The 20,469-nt window shown below is 48.6% G+C and overlaps 1 protein-coding gene across 8 annotated transcripts in view; it reads left to right on the plus strand.

Annotated features, from left to right (window-relative positions):
• The window catches only part of ACAP3 (ArfGAP with coiled-coil, ankyrin repeat and PH domains 3), a 158,671-nt gene that overhangs the window by 64,168 nt on the left and 74,034 nt on the right, over window positions 1–20,469 (plus strand). For all 8 annotated transcript variants that reach the window (XM_081201469.1, XM_081201471.1, XM_081201470.1 and 5 more), the window contains exons 2-4: window positions 5,135–5,192; window positions 6,666–6,785; window positions 10,525–10,578. In XM_081201469.1, coding sequence (XP_081057595.1) covers window positions 5,135–5,192; window positions 6,666–6,785; window positions 10,525–10,578 — 232 coding nt within the window. The remainder of the gene's footprint in view (window positions 1–5,134; window positions 5,193–6,665; window positions 6,786–10,524; window positions 10,579–20,469) is intronic.

Here is a 20,469-nt window from a genome sequence, read left to right on the forward strand (position 1 = left end):
TCTTCACACATTCTTAGAAGCTGGCAGAAGTCTCTGTTTATTTTAGCGCGTTATCCCTGCTGACGTTCTGGCTGTGCGACTCTGAAACTTGGCCTGTTTCCCAAGGGGTGCTGTGGGTGGGTGTTTGCTAGAAACTCAGTGCCAGGGATTATCAGCTGAGGTGTATGGCGCATATAAAGGAAGTGGTGTGTGTGTGTTTTGAGCTCCCTTCAGCTTGAGCAGAGGGCAAAAGGGCCTCAGCAAAAGAGGTTCCTTCTCTTGCCCTCTCTGACCTTGCTGCTCTGGGATTCAGCAGGCTGTATGTCTTTGAATACCTGTGTTCCTGGAAACCGCAGGAGGGGAGGGTGCTGTTGCTCTGAGGACCTGCATTTGGGCTTCACATATAGGCATTTGGTTTGCCAATATGAGATCAGGAAGATGGACTAGAGGGGCTTTTGATTCAGTAGGCTCTTCTTACATGTCTCTGAACTTGCTCCCATCATTCCTAGCCAACATGGCCGACAGTTGGGAACAATAGGAGTTGGAGACACAACAAAAACAGGAGAGCCACAATATATTATTGCTGCTGCTGCTTTTTACCTATCCATGTCCTATGCCTGGTATACAAGCACCTCTGGACCGGAATTCTAGCTCAGTTGGTTAGAGAGTGGTGCTGATAATAACAAGGTCACAGGTTCAATCTCCATATGGGACAGCTGCATATGCTTGTATTGCAGGGGGTCGGATTAAATGATCCCCAGGATACCTTCCAACTCTACAATTCTATGATTTTATGATTCTATGAAACAGCTACTGCTCCAGAAGGTAGGCCCGGCGAGAGTGATGAGCCCAGGTTAAAGTTGCCTCGAAGAAACCCACAAATCTTTGAGGAAAGTCTTGCTGTGTGGAACTGGGATGCTGGAACCCAGCAGGGGGTGGGGCATGTTTGGTGCCGGGATACTTCAAAACCTCGGCCTAGACATTTTGCAGGCCCCTTTTGCTCTTCCCAGGACAGACCACAAGGCTAAGAACTTTCCCCACTGAGAACTGGGCAAGTGCTTGGTTGCCCATACTTCCTTCCAGGTGCCAGTTTAAGGGAACGCTTGGCCAGCTCCGCCACAGGAATGAGCTCTTGGAAAAACATTCGTTTGGGGTTTGTCTGCTTGGCTCATCCACATTTCCAGGGATGAGTGAATTTTGGGCCACAGGTTTTGGCCTGGGAATGCTACCCTCTTGAACGCTTATTGGATGTTCGTATATTTTTCCTGTGGTGTGTGGTGTGTGTGTGTGTGTGTGTGTGTGTGTGTGTATGGTTGTGCTCTCTTTCTCTCTCTGTGTGTATTTGTGTGTGTAAATGGCATATAACCTATAGGCCTTTGCTCAGAAATATTACAGGATGTCAATCTCCGGCTCCAAATAATAATAATAATAATAATAATAATAATAATAATAATAATAATAATAATAATAATAATTCATACCTTCAGAATGCAGGAAAAAAAGCTGTCCAAAGTCCTCTGAGGATGCCCTTGGCCCTGACACGTGGCCGAAAGCAGGTGTGCAATTAGTTGAAATTAAACACTGGACTTATGGGGGACAGACTTATGGGGGCGCCTTCCCACCCCAGTCTTTCGAGGGAAGCATGTGCTTTGCTTGGCTCCTTTCAAAATGCAGCGAGACAACCATTGTGGGTGTTCTGCCCAAGCCTGCCGTGCCTCTGCAAGGATGTTTCCCCCCTCAGAATGTCTTTGGATACCTATTGCTGAGAATCACACGTGAGGAAAGTAGCTCACGTCCTGCTTGCCAGCTTCTGAGAGACGTCTGGTTGGCGTCTGTGAGAACCAGAGACTAGGCCAGATGGGTTGCTGGCATCATCCAGAGGGGGTCTTCTTAGGTTGCCTCTTGAAAATGTCCTCCGCCAGTGAGTCTACTGATGAGAAAACATCTCTCTGAGCGCCTTGTCCCTTAAAATGGGTTGCACAGCACATGGTTAAACTCTGGAACTCACTGCCACAAGAGGTATCGACAGCCATCAACCTGGATAACTTTAAAGGAGGATTTGACAAATTTATGGAGGATAAGCTTCTCAGTGGCTACTAGCCACGATGCTGTTATTTTACCTCAGGAGGTGCTGCAAACCATGGGAGGGGAGACTTGCTGTGGCACCCAGGTCTTATTTGTGGGCTTCCCATTAGGGCTTCTTGTTGGCCACTGTGGGAACAGGATGTTGGACCAGATAGGCCACAGTCTTGTGGGGCTCTTGTGCTGTTATGGGGTCGAGTGGGGCAGGGGAAGCACTTGAGCAAGACACCCTCAGGAAACCCCTTAAGCCACCAGGAAGTGGTCCGAGGCAGTAAATCTGTCGCTGGTGTGTACCACTTCCGACAGCAAGTGAGGGCTGCCATGATAACTCAATTCTTCCATACAACACAACACAACACAATACAGTGGTGCCCCGCAAGACGAATGCCTCGCAAGACGAAAAACTCGCTAGACGAAAGAGTTTTCCGTTTTTTGAGTCGTTCCGCAAGACGAATTTCCCTATGGGCTTGCTTCGCAAGACGTTTCGTCTTGCGAGTTCTTGCGAGTTTGTTTCCTTTTTCTTAAAGCCGCTAAGCCGTTAATAGCCCCTAAGCCGCTAATAGCCGTGCTTCGCAAGACGAAAAAACCGCAAGACGAAGAGACTCGCGGAACAGATTAATTTCGTCTTGCGAGGCACCACTGTACAATGGAAGCATCCATTCCCCACACATAGAAAGCTAGCCATTCAGGGAGAATGCTGTTTTAGAGCTATTCGCCTGGCATGCTCTTTTTCTGCATGGAGGGATTCTCTCTCTCTGTGCAGGAACATAAAATCACGGAAGCCCACTGTGCTTTGCAGTCTGAACTGGTACAGTCCTGACACAGGCTTACCCCTGTCAGCAAAGACTCCCTCCCTCGCTCACCCACTCCCACCCACCCCCAAACTCCTTTCATGCTGCAGTTACCAAAGCCTGGAACGTTGCCCATAAAAGAACTGCTATCCAATTCTCCCGAAGGAACACGCTGGAAGCTTTGGGCTTCCCGTATTTCCAGAGCTGCGAGGAGATTTGACCTGGAAATTCCTTTCTTCACATTACTGACTGGAACGCCAATGATTCCCACTGCTTAATTTTAAGCCTCTTCAACTCCCAGTTAAGAATATCAACATTTCGTCGGTTGTACGGGGCCAATGGGCCACCTTGTCCAACATTGCTTCCCTCACTTGGTGCCTCCGAATTTGTTTTGGACTACAACTCCCATTCGCCCCAGCCAACATGGCCAGTGGCCAGCAAGGGTAGGAGTCAGAGTCCAACAACATCTGAACCGTTTTGGGGAGGGTTGTTCTGACACTATCAAGTGTGTGGATTAGTGTTCTGCTGCAACTTTAGCATATTGTGCAGTAGGTGTGGGGAATCTCAGGATGTTACTGAACTAGAACTCCCATCATCCCTGGCCATTGGCCATGCTCGCTGGGGCTGATGGGAGTTGTAGTGCAGGAGGGCTGACTATTCGCCGCAGCTGGTGTGCCGCAGTGATGTGTCGGTTCTCTGGTTGGTTAGGAAGCCCTGTGGGCTGGATGATATGGGGATTGATCTTCATTGGGGTTGATGCTTGGAACAGCTTGATCATTCAGTATCCTACTCCAGCTGGATGAATAAGTTTCTGCCACAGGTGTCCATTTTGATTTATTTTAAAGCTCATCCTCTGTTGTTTTTAATGTTTTGTAACTGGTGTTTTGTTCTTAGCTGTTTTTAATTACCGTACATATTGAGCACATACATTTGGGACAATTATGGAAGGCAATTAATTAAATAATATTCACAAAAAAATAAAATCACCGCCATCCTGATAATTTTGGCTCTCAGAACCTTATCAGGAAGCTTTGCCTTCTCATTACACCTGAACCTGGGATCATTGAAGTTTGGTTCTTTTCCCTGTCATGAGCTCCATTCAGGAATTGGCAGGATTTGTCAGCCCTAGATGCTGGTGGAGGAGGATGTATTTTGGAATATTAACTTTTGGGCCTTGCGTTTGCTGCTGAGCCTGCATTGTTTTTTTTATTAATGTTTAATTGTCATAAAATGGTTCTAAAACGGTTAAATGGTCTGTTGACTGCAAATAGAGAAATGGCGGTGCCGATGCTATTAGCCGAATATAGATCTCAGTCTTGCTTGCTAGTTAAGGGTTGTTGCCTTGTGTTTTGGGAGAGTAGTTTTCATGCTCCCCAGCAAGCCACAACAACTAGCTGTCCATAAGCTATTAGGAAGAACTTCCTGATGGTGCAAACCATTCATGTCAGGAGAATACTGGTTGTGTTAGAGATGTAAGCAGAGGCTGAATGTCCACCAATATCCATGGCTTTCCTGAACTGGTAGAGGGAGTTGATTTTTGATGTCCTTTCCAACGCTATGATTCTGTAATGTATTCAGAAGTTGGAGAAACGGGCCATCGTTTGGCCCTGTCTCCATGTGCCCCTGCTTTCAGCCTTCCTGGCGTTGGGCCTGATAGTCATATACTTGTCAACTGTTCTGATTTGACCGGGACATCCTGTAATTACAGAAGCCATCCCAGCTTCTGATTGGATCTTGAGATGTCTCTTTTTGGCTCCCGTGCCTCTCTTTTCCCACCCACCTGCCTGCCTCCCCCTGATGCTTGCCCACCCAAAGTGGAAACACAACAAGTGCCACTTCCAGCTCTTCCTCCTCCCCTATAGAGATATGGAAGAATGTAGACCGAAGCGCTGCTAGCATTTCCGGCCTCCAAGAAAAAAATTGGATATCCACTCTCTCAGTGCAAAAGTGTGCCTTGGAGAACAGGGGGTGGTTCATCATCGAGTTGCTAAGAGCTGGAGTGGCGCCATTTTGCACCATAGATATTTGGAGTTTCTAGATTGTTTACCGGAAGTTTAGGTTGCATTGTGACTACACCTTTCCCTATATTTATGTCTGTCCCTCTTCATGCCTCTCAGCCACCAATCAGCATGCTGCTGTCTGTCCAGCACGCTCCTGAAACTTTGGGGGGTGTAGCCCTGAAAGACGCAGTCCTGATTTTCCTCTGTGGCACGTTGGAGGGTATGCAATGAATCTCATGCAGTCTCAAGCAAGAGCTTATGTCTCTGTCTCCCTTCTTGCAGGGCGACCATAGATGAGGTGGAAACGGATGTTGTGGAAATAGAAGCCAAGCTTGACAAGGTAAGTTGGTGGAGCTCACACAAACACGCACAGAGGCAGGCAAATCCAGTGGCAAAGTGGTTAACAAATATGTGACCCTCGAGATGCTTCTGGACTCCAACTCCCATCCTGCTTGACCATTGGCCCATGCAGGGAGTTGGGAGTCCATGAAGGGCCTATGAAGAGGGATTGACTGTTAAACCACTGGGAATTGTAGCTCTGGGAGGGGAATAAGGATCTCCAGGTCCTGCCCACCTAGCAGTTCGCAAGCACGTTAAAGTGCAAGTAGACAAATAGGTACCGCTCCAGCGGGAAGGTAAATGGCGTTTCCGTGCGCTGCTCTGGTTTGCCAGAAGCGGCTTAGTCATGCTGGCCACATGACCCGGAAGCTGTACGCCGGCTCCCTCGGCCAATAAAGCGAGATGAGTGCCGCAACCCCAGAGTCGGTCACGACTGGACCTAATTGTCAGGGGTCCCTTTACCTTTACCTTAACAAATCTCAGCACCCTTAACAAACTGCAGATCCTCCCAGGATTCTTTGTGGGCAAGCCGTGACTGCTTAAAGTGGCATCATAGCGCTTTATGCGACTGTGGCCTGTATCTCAGTTGCTTTAAAGCTGTTACTTTTTTTTTTTTGCCATACTGCTGCATCCCTGGATGGCCTCATTTTTGCTTCTTTAGGCTGTTGCGCTAGATTTCCCTACACTTTGTTACATTACTAATAATATTTCAGGGGTTCCCCGGCTGCTTGAGCCCCCTTCCCAAAGGCACTGGGTTGCATCTAACGCTAGCCCTGGACCCTCTGACGTTAATGAGCTTGACTCACTTGGGTCCTTTAATTTCAGTGGGCCTCCTCTGAGTAGGGCTCGGCTGGGTAGAATTCCTCCCAAAGCATCTGCTCACAGCAAACGGCATGCAGCTCGGTCTGCTGTGTGTGGGGACCGAACAGCGTTGCAGAAACTGCCACGTTGCAGAATACGCCTCCCTTTCGCTTCCAGAGGCTTCCTCCAAGCCACGCTGGTGTCTCCATCTGGGAGCCAGATGTGGCCAGCAGCTGCATCTTTTTGGGTTTTTCTTTTTTTGTTCCCTGGAATCGGATGCAGCAGCTCGGAGACGTTTGCCAGCACCCATTTCTCGGCCCTGCCAGATGACAGAAACAGAGGGAACATGAGTGGAGCAGCCAAAGGTTATTCTGTGTGCTGGCTCTGACTTGCACCTACGTCTCGGCCTTGGGCAACTCTCCTTGCCCTCTGTTTACTTATTTGGAACATTTGCTCTAAGTTATTCTGCCAAAAAGGCTCGCAGAGCAGCTTGTGAGTAGCCAGTTTAAAACAAGATGGTTTCTGCTCACAGGTATACAATCTAAAAATGCACGACACACGTAGGGGAAAAGAGACAGGGAAGGAAGAAGGTGGAAAAGCAAACTCAGGCGCCAGTTATTGTTGTGCCCATTTCTGACCTATGCCCCTTGTCCTACACTTCTTCCCTTCTCAGCTGGTAAAGCTATGCAGTAATATGATAGATGCCGGGAAGGCCTACCTCATCACCAACAAGCATTTTGTCGGAGGGGTCCGGGACCTTTCACAGCAATGCAAGAAGGACGAAATGATCTCGGTAAGCAGACGGCATGCAGCACTGCCCCACCAAACCCCAGATCTATGAGGAGCTAAAGGGTGAGGTGCACAGGGTGCCTGCCCTCTCAGCACTGAGCCATTAGAGCCGGCCCTACCCTTAGGGAGAGGGAGGAGGCAGCCACCTCGGGAGGCTGATTTTAGGCATCGTGAAAGAGCGTGATTTATTATTGCTCTATTCTTACTGACAGGGAGAGGAAGTGGCTTAGACTGGACACCTTAAACCGTGTGTGTGTGTTTAAAATTTGCTGCACTGCCTCAGGCAGCAAAATACCATGGGTGGGCCTGGGCAGGCAAACTCTACTAATCTACTAATGCAGTAGTTACCAAAGAGGGCAGGATTGCCCCTGGGAGGCCAATGAGATTACCTAGCGTTGTGCTCAGAGGCAAGGGGGTGACAGGAAGGGGTAAAAAAAGCAAGCAAACAAGCAAGCAAGCAAGCAAACAAACAAACAAAACCCCCAAATCTATCAGACTTGGAAAAGCTGGTATCACTGGATCAAGTTCAACCATTTTGTTGAATTCATTGAACTAAATAGTTTTCACTGGATTTTGAATAAATGTGAAATTAATTGTTATTGGTTTGGGTTTTATGGTGTTACTATCTTCCTTAGTGGGTTGTGCAAACTGCTGTTCTTGATAATACTTTTTATAGGGCATGGTAGGGTAGGGTAAGGGATGCGGGTGGCGCTGAGGGTTAAACCACAGAGCCTAGGGCTTGCCGATCAGAAGGTCGGCGGTTCGAATCCCCGTGACGGGGTGAGCTCCTGTTGCTCGGTCCCAGCTCCTGCCAACCTAGCAGTTCGAAAGCACGTCAAAGTGCAAGTAGATAAATAGGTACTGCTCCGGCGGGAAGGTAAAAGGCGTTTCGCCAGAAGCGGCTTAGTCATGCTGGCCACATGACCCGGAAGCTGTACGCCGGCTCCCTCGGCCAGTAAAGCGAGATGAGTGCCGCAACTCCAAAGTTGGCCACGACTGGACCTAATGATCAGGGGTCCCTTTACCTTTACCTTTAGGGTAGGGTAGGGGGCACTGGGGATGAGGTTATGGAACCAAGCGGGCAATGGTTTAGGAACCACTGTGCTAATGTGACGAATAGGATGCAGAGCACCTGGTGGTAGACTGCACGTGATTCAGTCTCTGGTATTTCCAGGTAGGACAGGGAGAAATCTCTGTCTGAAACGCCAGGGAGTCATTGCCTGCCAGTGTTCATCAACTTTGGTTCCTCATACATTGTTAGGCTACAACCTCTACCATCCACAGCAAGCCACAGTCCACCCACATTTGGTACTGCTTCGAATGTTGCCTGCCTGCAACCCTGGAGAGCCACTGCTGATCAGTGTGGTCATTACTGAGTTAGACGTGCCCATGTTCTGATTCTGGATAAGGCAGCTTATCTATTCATAAAATCTAATGCAGGGAAGCAGATTCAGCCGTTGAATTAGTGTTCCTGGAGGAGGGGTTGAGAATTAGATACATGTGACATTTGCACAACAATGCGGCAGTGACAACAATTTCTGAGCAAGGTCAGTCTTGAGTATTTGAGAGCTGAGAATTTCAGCGTTTCCAGAGGAACACTATGGGTTTGTGTTTCTTTCGTTTTTCCTTTTTGCAAATTAAGGCACCAAATCAGACACGTGCAAAATTATTCTTCCTGCAATTGCAGGCACAAACCCACCATTTTCTGTATTTTTGCAAAAAGGGTAAATGCATAAAGCTGTTTGGATCTGGTAACTCAAGCTTAAGCAACACACACACTCTCTCGCACACACACACCAGGCTAAAAATATCTGAGGAGTTGGATGCCTCAAGGAATCGCATCTCTTTCTGAAAAGCCAGAAAGCAGAGATGATGCATCTCAAGTAGGTCAGCGAACATCCGCTATTTGGGAAGAGGGAGGATAAGTCGTTGCAGAGGGAACTGAACAGGAGTCGAGGCAGTACCTTTGGGATGGGGATCAGAAGGACAGGGAGAAGCCTCTTGAGTTCATAACACAAATTGGGGGGGGGGGTAGAATTTCAATTCCTATTGCATTTAAAGGCGGACCTACCAAAACAATATGAGACCTGAAAGACAGCCATCCTTCAAAATCCGCACTTTTCCAATTTTTGCAACTCAGTGCTCTGGCCAAGTCATGCATACAAGAAACACATGTAACTGGGGTAAAGTGTGCATAGAAATGCATATGAGCAAAAAACACATTACATATACATTGTATTAGGGAAAATGTAAATATTAGGAGAAACATGGTTTGCAGATGTGTGTAGATTAGGCAAAATAGCCCCAGGCAAGCACTGTGTACAAAAACACATATAATTGGAGTAAATTGTATATACATATATATATTTGTGTGTGAGAGAGAGAAAGAGAAAGAGAGAGAGAGAGAGAGAGAGAGATGCAAACATTGAACATTATTGGGCAAAATGGTTTTGCAAAATTGTTTTATAGTCAAAATTGCACACAAATGTGTGTATATTTGGAGAAATATGCACTGCAGTGCTGATGTGTATATTCCACACTGATGTGGCAGTGTTGGGAACTGAACTTGACTGGAAAAATGAGAAAGTGAAATGCAGACTTGAGCATCACTGGTTCTGAGATGCACCTCTGAGAACATCAGGATGGATTTGCCTGTTCGTTTTGCTCAGGGAAGCACCATGTTCTTTGAAAAGTGGGGTACTCTTTGCCCTGTGCACAGAGCACTTGTAGAAATCTCACCACAGCAAATTGGGGTTCACCATCACGTCCAGCCAGTCTCCCAAAGAGCTCAAGACAATGTAAATATGAGGGGTCTTCATCTTGTAATCTAGGAGTGAGGAAGTGGGACTGGCCTGCAGACCCAACCCTTATCTCCTCTATCCACCCCCATTCCCCACAATTGCCCAAGGTTGATAGGTGGCTGAGGCTGACCGCAGGTGACCCAGAAAGTGAAGGATGAGCACGTGAGCAGTGGGATGAGTAGAGTGGTGCTTGTTGAGACTGGAGCTAAATTAAGGTGGGTTGTGTGTGTTTACATCTACAGTGCTACCTCAGGTTAAGTACTTAATTCGTTCCGGAGGTCCATTCTTAACCTGAAACTGTTCTTAACCTGAAGCACCACTTTAGCTAATGGGGCCTCCCGCTGCCACCGCGTCGCAGAAGCACAATTTCTGTTCTCATCCTGAAGCAAAGTTCTTAACCTGAAGTACTATTTCTGGGTTATCGGAGTCTGTAACCTGAAGTGTATGTAATAATAATAATAATAATAATAATAATAATAATAATAATAATAATAATTTATTTATACCCCGCCCATCTGGCTGAGTTTCCCCAGCCACTCTGGGCGGCTCCCAATCAAGTGTTAAAAACAGTACAGCATTAAATATTAAAAACTTCCCTGAACAGGCCTGCCTTAAGATGTCTTCTGAATGTCAGGTAGTTGTTTATCTCTTTGACATCTGATGGGAGGGTGTTCCACAGGGCGGGCGCCACTACCGAGAAGGCCCTCTGTCTGGTTCCCTGTAGCCTCACTTCTCGCAATGAGGGAACCGCCAGAAGGCCCTCAGCGCTGGATCTCAGTGTCTGGGCTGAACAATGGGGGTGGAGACGCTCCTTCAGATATACAGGACCGAGGCCGTTTAGTGCTTTAAAGGTAACCCGAGGTACCACTGTATATCCACCCCCCACTCTCCCTTTCAGGCCTCTGTTCTTCTCTCACTGCCATGCCTCTCTTCCTTCTGCAGGAATGCCTGAACAAGTTTGGAGACAGCCTGCAGGAAATGGTCAACTACCACATGGTAAGTCACATCCTGCCACGAGTTCCTTGGTGCGGCGCGGCTGTGGCTGCATTAAGTGATGTTTCGTAAACATTATAAAAGCCTTGCACACACAGTGCCGTTAACAGACCTGACGGTCGCAACTGAGCTGCCTTCCTGATTGAGATCAAGGCTGACCTCTCCCACTGTCCTGCCTCCGAGAGTGGACAGCACAGACTCTCCAGTGTCCAGGAAGTTCCAAGGAGCACTGTCTCTTAAGGAAATAAGATGAACTCTGCTGGATCGGGTCAAAGGCCCTTTTAGCACCATATCATATTCCAACAGCTGCCAACGAGATCCCTCTGGGAAGCCCCCAAGCAGGACTTGGGGTGCAACTACAACTATCAGGGCACTTGGGTGGGGCAGCTCTGGCGTTCTTGCCTGGCTCATGGTCTCCTCTGTTCCTGTGACTATGGAGGAGGTGGGCTGGTGGCACTTGAGAGCTGGACAGGAACCCAGACTGCTAGTGTGGGGACCTTTGGTCTTGGGGCAGGAGTGTCCAGCTCAGGATTGTAGGCAGTGCAGATATGGGCTGGAGGAGTTGCTTCTCAAGGAAAGGCCCATAGCTCAGTGACAGAGCATCTGCTTTGCATGCCAAAGGTCCCAGGTTCAATCCCCAGCATCTCCAGGTAGGATTGGGAGAGACTCTCTGTCCGAATACCTGGAGAACAGCTGCCAGCCAGTGTAGACAATGCTGGGGTAGGTGGACCAACAGTCTGACTTGGTATAAGGTAGCTTTCTATGTCCCTGTCTTAAGGGGAGTGGCTGTAGCTCAGTGGTAGAGCATCCATTTTGCATGGAGGAGGTCCAGGTAGGGCTGGACAGCTGCTGCCAGCCAGTGTGGCCAATACTGAGCACATTGGACCAACTCAGTGTGAGACAGCTTCCTTAAAATTTAAGGGAAATGGTCACAGCTCAGCGCTGGAGCACCTGTTTTGTTCTATCCCAGGCAAAAACACTTGAGGAAGGGTGCTAAGCAGAAGGGCATGGCTTAGGAAGGAGGGGTGTGGCCTGGGGAGGGTCCCCATGGCCAGCTGGAGAGGTCTGGAGGGCTGCATTTGAACCCCCCACCAGCTTTGAGATCCCCCACCCCTGCCTCAAATACTGCTCTCATTCGATGCTCATTAATAATAGCATTTATATAGTCCTTCCTGACTGCCGTTGCTGTGATCCGAGTTCACCCGTCCCTCTAGCCAGGGCGTTCCACATAAGCTGCTGAGTTAGCTCTTCAGCAAGCCAGGAACTGTGTCTGCAGAGTAACTCCAGACAGAGGGAGTGGACGGCACAGGACGGCTGCCACTCTTTTGGAGTGGGGCGAGGGGGCTTTGAAATAAGGAAAGGTTTTCGTCCCTGCCCAGCCGCAGCAGGTCAGGGATGGTGCAGGCTGTGTTTCCGCTCCATGTTTCGAAATTTTTTGGGGGAAAATCAGTCGCCGGGAGAAAGTCTGGCAGGGGCGTCTAATCCTCAGGGCTGTAAAATCAGCGTCCAGAAGGGGAAGGCATAAAACGGTTTCCTTCTCAATGACACTCCTGGAGTGAAGGACGAGGGCCATGCAATTTCGACCTCAGTTTTTCCATGGGTCTATTGATGTTCATTCTAGTACAGTGGTACCTCTGGTTAAGTACTTAATTCGTTCCGGAGGTCCGTTCTTAACCTGAAACTATTCTTAACCTGAGGTACTACTTTAGCTAATGGGGACTCCCGCTGCCGCCATGCCGCTGGAGCACAATTTCTGTTCTCATCCTGAAGCAAAGTTCTTAACCCGAGGTAATATTTCTGGGTTAGCAGAGTCTGTAACCTGAAGCGTCTGTAACCTGAAGCGTATGTAACCCGAGGTACCACTGTAGTGGTATGGACTTGGCCTCAGTAAATATTAATTAGTTTTTATTCTTAATTATTTAATATGCCACTTGATGCCCAAAACAGGATTCTATCCAGTTGCACAGGCAATTAAAATATAAGCATTAGTTATTAGAATATGCAATAGGCAAGAACAGTAAAACAACACAGCAATTAAAACAGGAAGTGCAGGTCTAGATTGCGCTGATAAGATTTCATTCATTTGCTTGCTGCTTTTAGATCCTCCCTTTCCTGCAAGGAGTTCAAGGCAACATATACATGGTCCTCAGTTGCTTATTTTATCCTCACAACAGCCCTGTGAGGTAGGTTAAGCTGACTGGCCCAAAGTCAGTGGCTGAGTCAAGGTTTGAACCAGAGTCTCCCGTGTTGTAGTCAAATGCTCTAACCACTTTACCACACTGACCATTAGGTGCAGAGATGGCACCGAGTAAAGCCAGGCATTGAGAAGGGGTCCATCCATTGTTAAAAACATATCTAAGGAAAGGTCCTTATAGGTTGGGGGCAGGGAGAACCTCAGGCCTGGGGGCCTAATGTGGCCCTCCATGTGTCTCTACCTGGCCCTCTCAATTATCCCCAGGCCACACCCCCTCTCCTCAGGCCACACCCCTCACCTGTCCTGTTTTAGACCACAATATTTCTTGCAAGGTTGGAATGTGTCTTATGCCTCTAGCCTGACTAGGAGGGTGGTGGTGAGATGTACATTGGTTACTCCACCCACTTTAGCCCCCGGCCCCGCCCACCACTGGCATGCGGCCCTTGGAAGGCTGCCCAGGAGGGAGTGTGGCCCCTGGGCTGCAAAAAGTTCCCCACCCCTGTTGCAGATCTTCTCAGCAGCCTCTATATCCTTTCAAATGCACCACATCTGGGCGCAGTTAGCTGTGATTCTAAAACTAGATGCCCTCCCTTAATGGAGAGAGACAAGAGACGGTGTAGGGAAAAAATCTAGGTCATACACACGCACACACACACACACAGCCCAAACACCCTTCAGTTCGTTCAGCTTTCAAGTTTGTGCATCTCCTGCTGAGCAGCAAGCTTAAAATACTCGCAGGGCGTTGGATTGGCATTTGCGGGGGATAATTTCTATTATTTTTTGAAAAGTTGTTGGTAGCACCGTGCCGAAATCTGTCCTCCCCCAGATTTTCAGCAGATAATTTCCAAATGCAATTTATTTTCCCGTTACTGATGGTTGGGAGGGAAACACGCTGGGGTGGGTGTGTATTTTTCAGTTCAGCACCAGTTGTTAGCGTATGACAGGGATGGGGAACAACAGCAGGCCTGGGGGAATCAAATGAGGCATTCTGGACCTCTCTGCCTGAGCCTAAAGACACTTCCCAGGCCACGCCCCCTCTCCTCAGGCCACACCCCTCCCCAGCCCTGCTCTGAACTCTCCTTTGGGGGTTTTTGTGGTTAGCTGGAAAGCATCCTTTAGTTCTGATCGTGCCTCTTCCTGCTTGCCTGGATGGGAGGACAGAGAGGGCTGTGTTTAGAAATTAGCCTGCTGGACAAAGGTGAGATCTGCATCTGTGGCCGCACCCATCTCTGCCTCTGGTCACCAGGCCGAAGGCTCCCTGTTGCTGGAGCCTGAAAAGCTTTTTGCTTTTTGCTGCAAGGCTGGCAGGTTGGGTGCCGGGCAAGCCTCTCCTAGGCTCTCCAGAGGCTCTCTTGAAAAAGGTTAGATGGACCAGTGTGCAACATTTTATGTACCCTCCCCTGAGTGCTCCCAAACCTGCAATGCAGGTTTCAGCCTTTGCTGAACGTTCTCAAACATTTTTCTCTGGGCCACACCTTCAGTATAGAAATTTGTGCACACCAAACCAAATTCTTTATTGCTAAGGAATACATTGGAAAGCAAAAAGAAACAACTACCAGTACCAGTGCTTGATATATATGCTCTATGTTATATTAGAGCACACCTACTTTATAATGTAATACAGCTACATAAGAACATGAACCAAAAGATAGTTATAAATAAACCTCTTGCATATTCTGCAAATGAAAACTTTTTTTTATACTGTACTATACTATAAGGGACGCGGGTGGCGCTGTGGTATAAACCACAGAGCCTAGGGCTTGCCAATCAGAAGGTCGGCGGTTCGAATCCCCGCGATGGGGTGAGCTCCCGTTGCTCGGTCCCTGCTCCTGCACACCTAGCTGTTCGAAAACACGTCAAAGTGCAAGTACATAAATAAGTACCACTCCGGCGGGAAGGTAAACGGCGTTTCTGTGCGCTGCTCTGATTCGCCTGGCCACATGACCTGGAAGCTGTACGCCGGCTCCCTCAGCCAATAAAGCGAGATGAGCGCTGCAACCCCAGAGTCGGCCACGACTGGACCTAATGGTCAGGGGTCCCTTTACCTTTACCTTTATACTATACTGAAATGTTTAAATGCTTCTTTGATTGCCCTTGAATCTTCCTGCCACACTTGCCATCCTCTCCTGCCACATCAATGCGGCGCGCCACACCCTTTGAGAACCACTGGTTTAAAAAGCATTATTCAGAAGAGTGGTTTTCCATAACCCACTGAGGAAGATAACAAGGCAATAACATTCAAAACTGTAACAATTCATTGCACATTTGTTCAGAATCCAAGTGAAACGATTTAGTATAATTATTTTGACAAAGCTGATGAACTGGGTCCGGCGATACCAGCTTTTTGAAGCCTCTTGGGGTACCCCCTGCCACCCCCTTGCCTCTTAGCACTCCCCCCCAAAGGTAATTCTACTGCCCCCTGTGGCGGTGGGGAGTACTGCTCACTTAGGGAACTGCAGCTCTTTTTCACAAAAGCACCTGCTTCTGCCTTCCACATCAAATGAGAAATCCACAAAACTGCCGCCGCTTGCAACTCTCCTTTCCCAAGGGCATGCTGCTCCACACAGGGTCCTGCGCTCTCATGCGCGGAGATCTTTCTCCGGGGAATGTCTGTAGATTGACACAAACATCTTTCTGCCGGGCGGCGAAGCCTGGAGCAATCTGGAGGGGGAGGAAAGTTATTTTTAGTGGTTTTTCTGTTTCTGTGCTTTGTGTCTGTCCCCCCCCCCACTCTTGTGTGCGCATGGGGGCAGGATTTAGCACGTTGGCTCATCCCCTGCTCCCTGTGTAAAGGCAGAGGGAGTCGTGAGGCTGCAAGCAGCGCTCACTCTGGGTGTGCGGCGCACGAGGGTTTGGCCTTTCAGCATAATCGCAGAGAAGCACCGTCTTCTGTGGCAGCCTAAGTACCCCCCAAATGGGCGTTATGTGGAAGTGGCGGGGACAGAAACCGGGCAAGGCGGGGTGACTTCTGCTGGATCCCAAATCTGTTCAGTTCGGTCTTGTGACCCGGCAGCTTACCCTGGCAAAAGGGGGTGGCATAAGTCACACTCTATTTCAAAGGCTTGTTTTCCTTCTGCTGGGAGTACATTTTCCCAGCTTCCAATCCTTAGGATTTATGGGCTAATTTCCGAGCCACGGGACGCGGGTGGCGCTGTGGGTTAAACCACAGAGCCTAGGACTTGCCAATCAGAAGCTCGGCGGTTCGAATCCCCGCAACGGGGTGAGCTCCCGTTGCTCGGTCCCTGTTCCTGCCAACCTAGCAGTTCGAAAGCATGTCAAAGTGCAAGTAGATAAATAGGTACCGCTCCGGTGGGAAGGTAAACGGCGTTTCCGTGTGATGCTCTGGTTCGCCAGAAGCAGCTTAGTCATGCTGGCCACATGACCCAGAAGCTGTCTGCGGACAAACGCCAGCTCCCTCAGCCAATAAAGCGAGATGAGCGCCGCAACCCCAGAGTCGGTCACAACTGGACCTTTACCTTCCGAGCCACACATTTAGTCCCAGAAGTCATTTCGTGTAGGGATTTGTGAAGAGGGGCCATAGTGCACTTGCTTTGCATGCAGAAGGTTCCAGGGTCAATCCTCAGCATCACCAGTTAGTGGAGCGAGATATTCCTCCCTGAGACTCTGGAGTGCCCAGTAGGCAACGCTGAGCTAGACAGACCAGTAATCTGAGTTGGTTTAAGGCAGTTTCATAGAATCGTAGAGTTGGAAGGGACCCATAGGATCATCTAGTCCAACCCCCTGCAGTGCAGGAATATGCAGCTGTCCCATATGGGGATCGAACCTGCAACCTTGGCATTATCAGCACCACGCTCTCACCAACTGAGCTATCCAGTCATAGTTTCCTATCTGTTTATTGAAACCAGCCCTTTACTTCAAACCATGAGGACTTGCGCCTTACTTTTATCTTTGCAGGAAATGTCGTACCTCAGAGATAGACTCAGCGTAAGGGGGTATTCTACATGCTCCTTCCTAAGAATGAATTCCTCTAGCATCTCCAAGAAAAAGCCTTCACTGACCTCTAGCTGTTTCAGACTACAGCTCCCTGGGGCTGATGGGAGTTGTGGTCCAAAACATCAGGAAGGCACCAGGTTAGCCAAGGCGCCCTGAGAACATTGGGAGATTCAAACATGCCTTGCTCCTGCTTCGGAAATGAGACTGGGCCATTTGGAAGCCCAAAACCCAGGAGAGAAATGCAGGCGTTGAGGCTTTGGGAAGCATCCCTGCAAAAAGCCAGAGCAGTCCGTGGTCTTGCTCCCAGCTATTAAAGTCTCTGCCAGTTACGGATCGATAGCCTTTACTGTTTCAGGCTGCTGCGCTTAGGGTAACGCAGCAATGCAATGGCATTAGGGATCGCATCAGTGCAGGAGCTCATGGATCTTTCCTTTGGGCCATTAAATGGCAAAGTGGAACTGCTATCTCCTCCCTGGCTGGCCAACTCCCTTCCTTGCAAGCCCTGCTGCAAAATGTCCTTGCTTTTCCCAATGGCAAGGCAGAGATCCTGGTAGGAAGTGATGGGTGAACCTGGCAATTTCTCATGTTTCCAATCAAAAGTTCATTTCCACATTAGTACATGCCGAGGGCCTTCTGGCAGTTCCCTCATTGCGAGAAGTGAGGTTACAGGGAACTAGGCAGAGGGCCTTCTCGGTAGTGGCACCCACCCTGTGAAACGCCCTCCCATCAGATGTCAAGGAAATAAACAACTATCTGACTCTTCAGAAGACATCTGAAGGCAGCCCTGTTTAGGGAAGTTTCTTATGTTTGATGTTTTATTGTGTTTTTAATATTCAGTTGGGAGTCGCCCAGAGTGGCTGGGGAGGCCTGGCCAGATTGGCAGGGTATAAGTAACACATTATTTATTATTATTGTTGTTGTTGTTGTTGTTGTTGAAAATCCACCTGTATTTTAGAGCAAATCACCAGTTCACAGCTGCTTATGGATGGAACACTGGGTGGGCAGATCTTGATGTGGCTGTATTTCAGAGTTGGCACGAATGTTCTTCCTTTGCAGAAAGTTGTGTTATAAACTGCATCTAGATCAGTATTGTCTACTCTGACTGGCAGCGGTTCACTAGGGTTTTAGGCAGGGGACATTCCCAACCCTACCTGGAGAAGCCAGGGATTGAACCTGAGACCTTCTGCATGCAAAGCAGATGTTCTGCCACTGAGATGCATCCTGGTCTCCTTCATGTTGGTCGAACAACAAGAGGAGGACTGCTGATACGACAAGCGTATTAAGATTGCGGGGGGGGGGCTATATGAAAAGATGTGGCAAATGGTGCATGCACAGGAATCTCCATAGAATTCAGGAAGGGAAATGAAATGATGGGGGAAAAGAAATCTCTTCGCCTTCCCACATTTCATTGAGAGGTGACCCCCGGGATTTTGGCAACCCAGACTCTTGCTTAGCTTGCCTCTGTGGCTGGGCTAGCTTTGCAACCAGGAAGCTTTAAGGATTAGCCCCTGATCCCAGAGGAAAATCTCCATCCAAAGTGACCAGCATCTGAGTGAGTCACATCCTGGAATCTTGATGACTTCTTTGGGGCTGAGAGATGGGTGGGAAGGCGAGACAGACTTTCTGGAAACTTTTTATTTCATACGAACCCTTCCAAGCATGGATCGGAAGCCCAAAAAACGACGGTGTTGTTAAAAATCAGACTTTAAAAAAAATAAAAATAGTAAGCTGAGCTCTTTTTTAAAAATCCAATCAATTTAATTTGATTTTTTAAATAAATAAATGGAGGAGCCCTCTGCAAACCCTCTCCACAAGATATTGGCCAGTAGTCAATTCAATATTGCAGCTTATGGGAAAAGAGCTGATTTTCTTAAAGCATTGTGTCCAAGGGGTGTGTTTAACTTGGTTTTACTCAGTGTAGACCTATTGAAATCAATGGCTCTAAACAGCCCCATGGTCATCAATTTCAGTGGTCTACTCTGAGTAAATAAGGGAAGCGGGTGGCGCTGTGGTCTCATGTCAGGAGCTCAAACTTATCAGATAATTGAAGTCAGCTATCAAGGACGCGGGTGGCACTGTGGGTTAAACCACAGAGCCTAAGGCTTGCCGATCAGAAGGTCGGTGGTTCGAATCCCCACGACGGGGTGAGCTCCTGTTGCTTGGTCCCTGCTCCTGCCAACCTAGCAGTTTGAAAGCACGTCAAAGTGCAAGTAGATAAATAGGTACCACTCCAGCGGGAAGGTAAACGGCGTTTCCATGCGCTGCTCTAGTTCACCAGAAACGGCTTAGTCATGCTGGCCACATGACCTGGGAAAACAATGCGGACAAACGGCGGCTCCCATGGCCTGTAAAGCGAGATTCCCACAGGCATCGGGTTGAACAATGGGAGAACAGGATGCTGGACTAGATAGGCCATCAGCCTGATCCAGCCACCGGGCTCTTCATATGTTCCCGTCCCCAAATCCTTGATACTGGTCTTGGCTGTTTTATTATATAGTTCTAGCTAAACGCTTATTGGTTCAATGTTTCTATGCAAATGGCTTTGTCAGTTTTGCCTGACAAAAGGGGGCAGCCTTCTTTATATGGCACCAGTAGAAGTTGCAGCATGAGAAGATGGTGCCCTCTAGTGGTAGAAATGAGGAATTCAAATATACAGTGGTACCTCAGGTTAAGAACTTAATTCGTTCTGGAAGTCTGTTCTTAACCTGAAACTGTTCTTAACCTGAAGCACCACTTTAGCTAATGTGGCCTCCTGCTGCCGCCGCTGCACCGCCACTGCGCAATTTCTGTTCTCATCCTGAAGCAAAGTTCTTAACCCGAGGTACTATTTCTGGCTTAACGGAGTCTGTAACCTGAAGCGTATGTAACCTGAAGCGTATGTACCCGAGGTACCACTGTAGACAGACCTTGTTCAAAATATTTGAGAAGTAAAGGTAAAGGTACCCCTGCCCGTACGGGCCAGTCTTGACAGACTCTAGGGTTGTGCGCTCATCTCACTCTAGAGGCCGGGAGCCAGCGCTGTCTGCAGACACTTCCGGGTCACGTGGCCAGTGTGACGAAGCTGCTCTGGCGAACTGGCACCAGAGCAGCACACGGAAACGCCGTTTACCTTCCCGCTATAAAGCGGTACCTATTTATCTACTTGCGCTTAAGGGTGCTTTCGAAATGCTAGGTGGGCAGGAGCTGGGACCGAACGACAGGAGCTCACCCCGCCTCGGGGATTCGAACCACCGACCATGCGATCGGCAAGTCCTAGGCGCTGAGGTTTTACCCACAGCGCCACCCGCGTCCCAGTTCTGCACAAAACATTTGAGAAGTAGTTCTGCGCAAAACATTTGGCAGCTGAAGTGCCTCTCAAGAAGACCCGAGTGGGAGGGAGGAATTGGGAACACAGACGTTCATTGGAGGAGGAGGCATGTTGACCTCCCATCACACATCACCAGTCCAGAGGCTCAAGGAGAGCACCAGGTGCGAGTTTGTGTGTCCATCTTCAAACCAGAGGACTGGCCCTTTAAGACCCTTTAAATTCTCTCAAAGGGGTGGAGCCTGGAGGAGGTATAAAAGGCCTCTGTCTCCTCCCAATCTCTTTCAGAGCAAGTGGATCGCTGGGAGCTGTCCGTGGTCCAGCCATATGGCCTTGCTGCTTTTCCTGAGCAGAACACAACAGGTTTTGGGGTGTTTATTTTTCAAAAAGAAAACAATGGTTTAAACAGTGTTATTTTATTGCAGTGGTTCTCGAACTTTTT

The sequence above is a fragment of the Podarcis bocagei genome, assembly GCF_964188305.1.
Source record: "Podarcis bocagei genome assembly, chromosome: 7".
Classification (NCBI taxonomy): domain Eukaryota; kingdom Metazoa; phylum Chordata; class Lepidosauria; order Squamata; family Lacertidae; genus Podarcis; species Podarcis bocagei.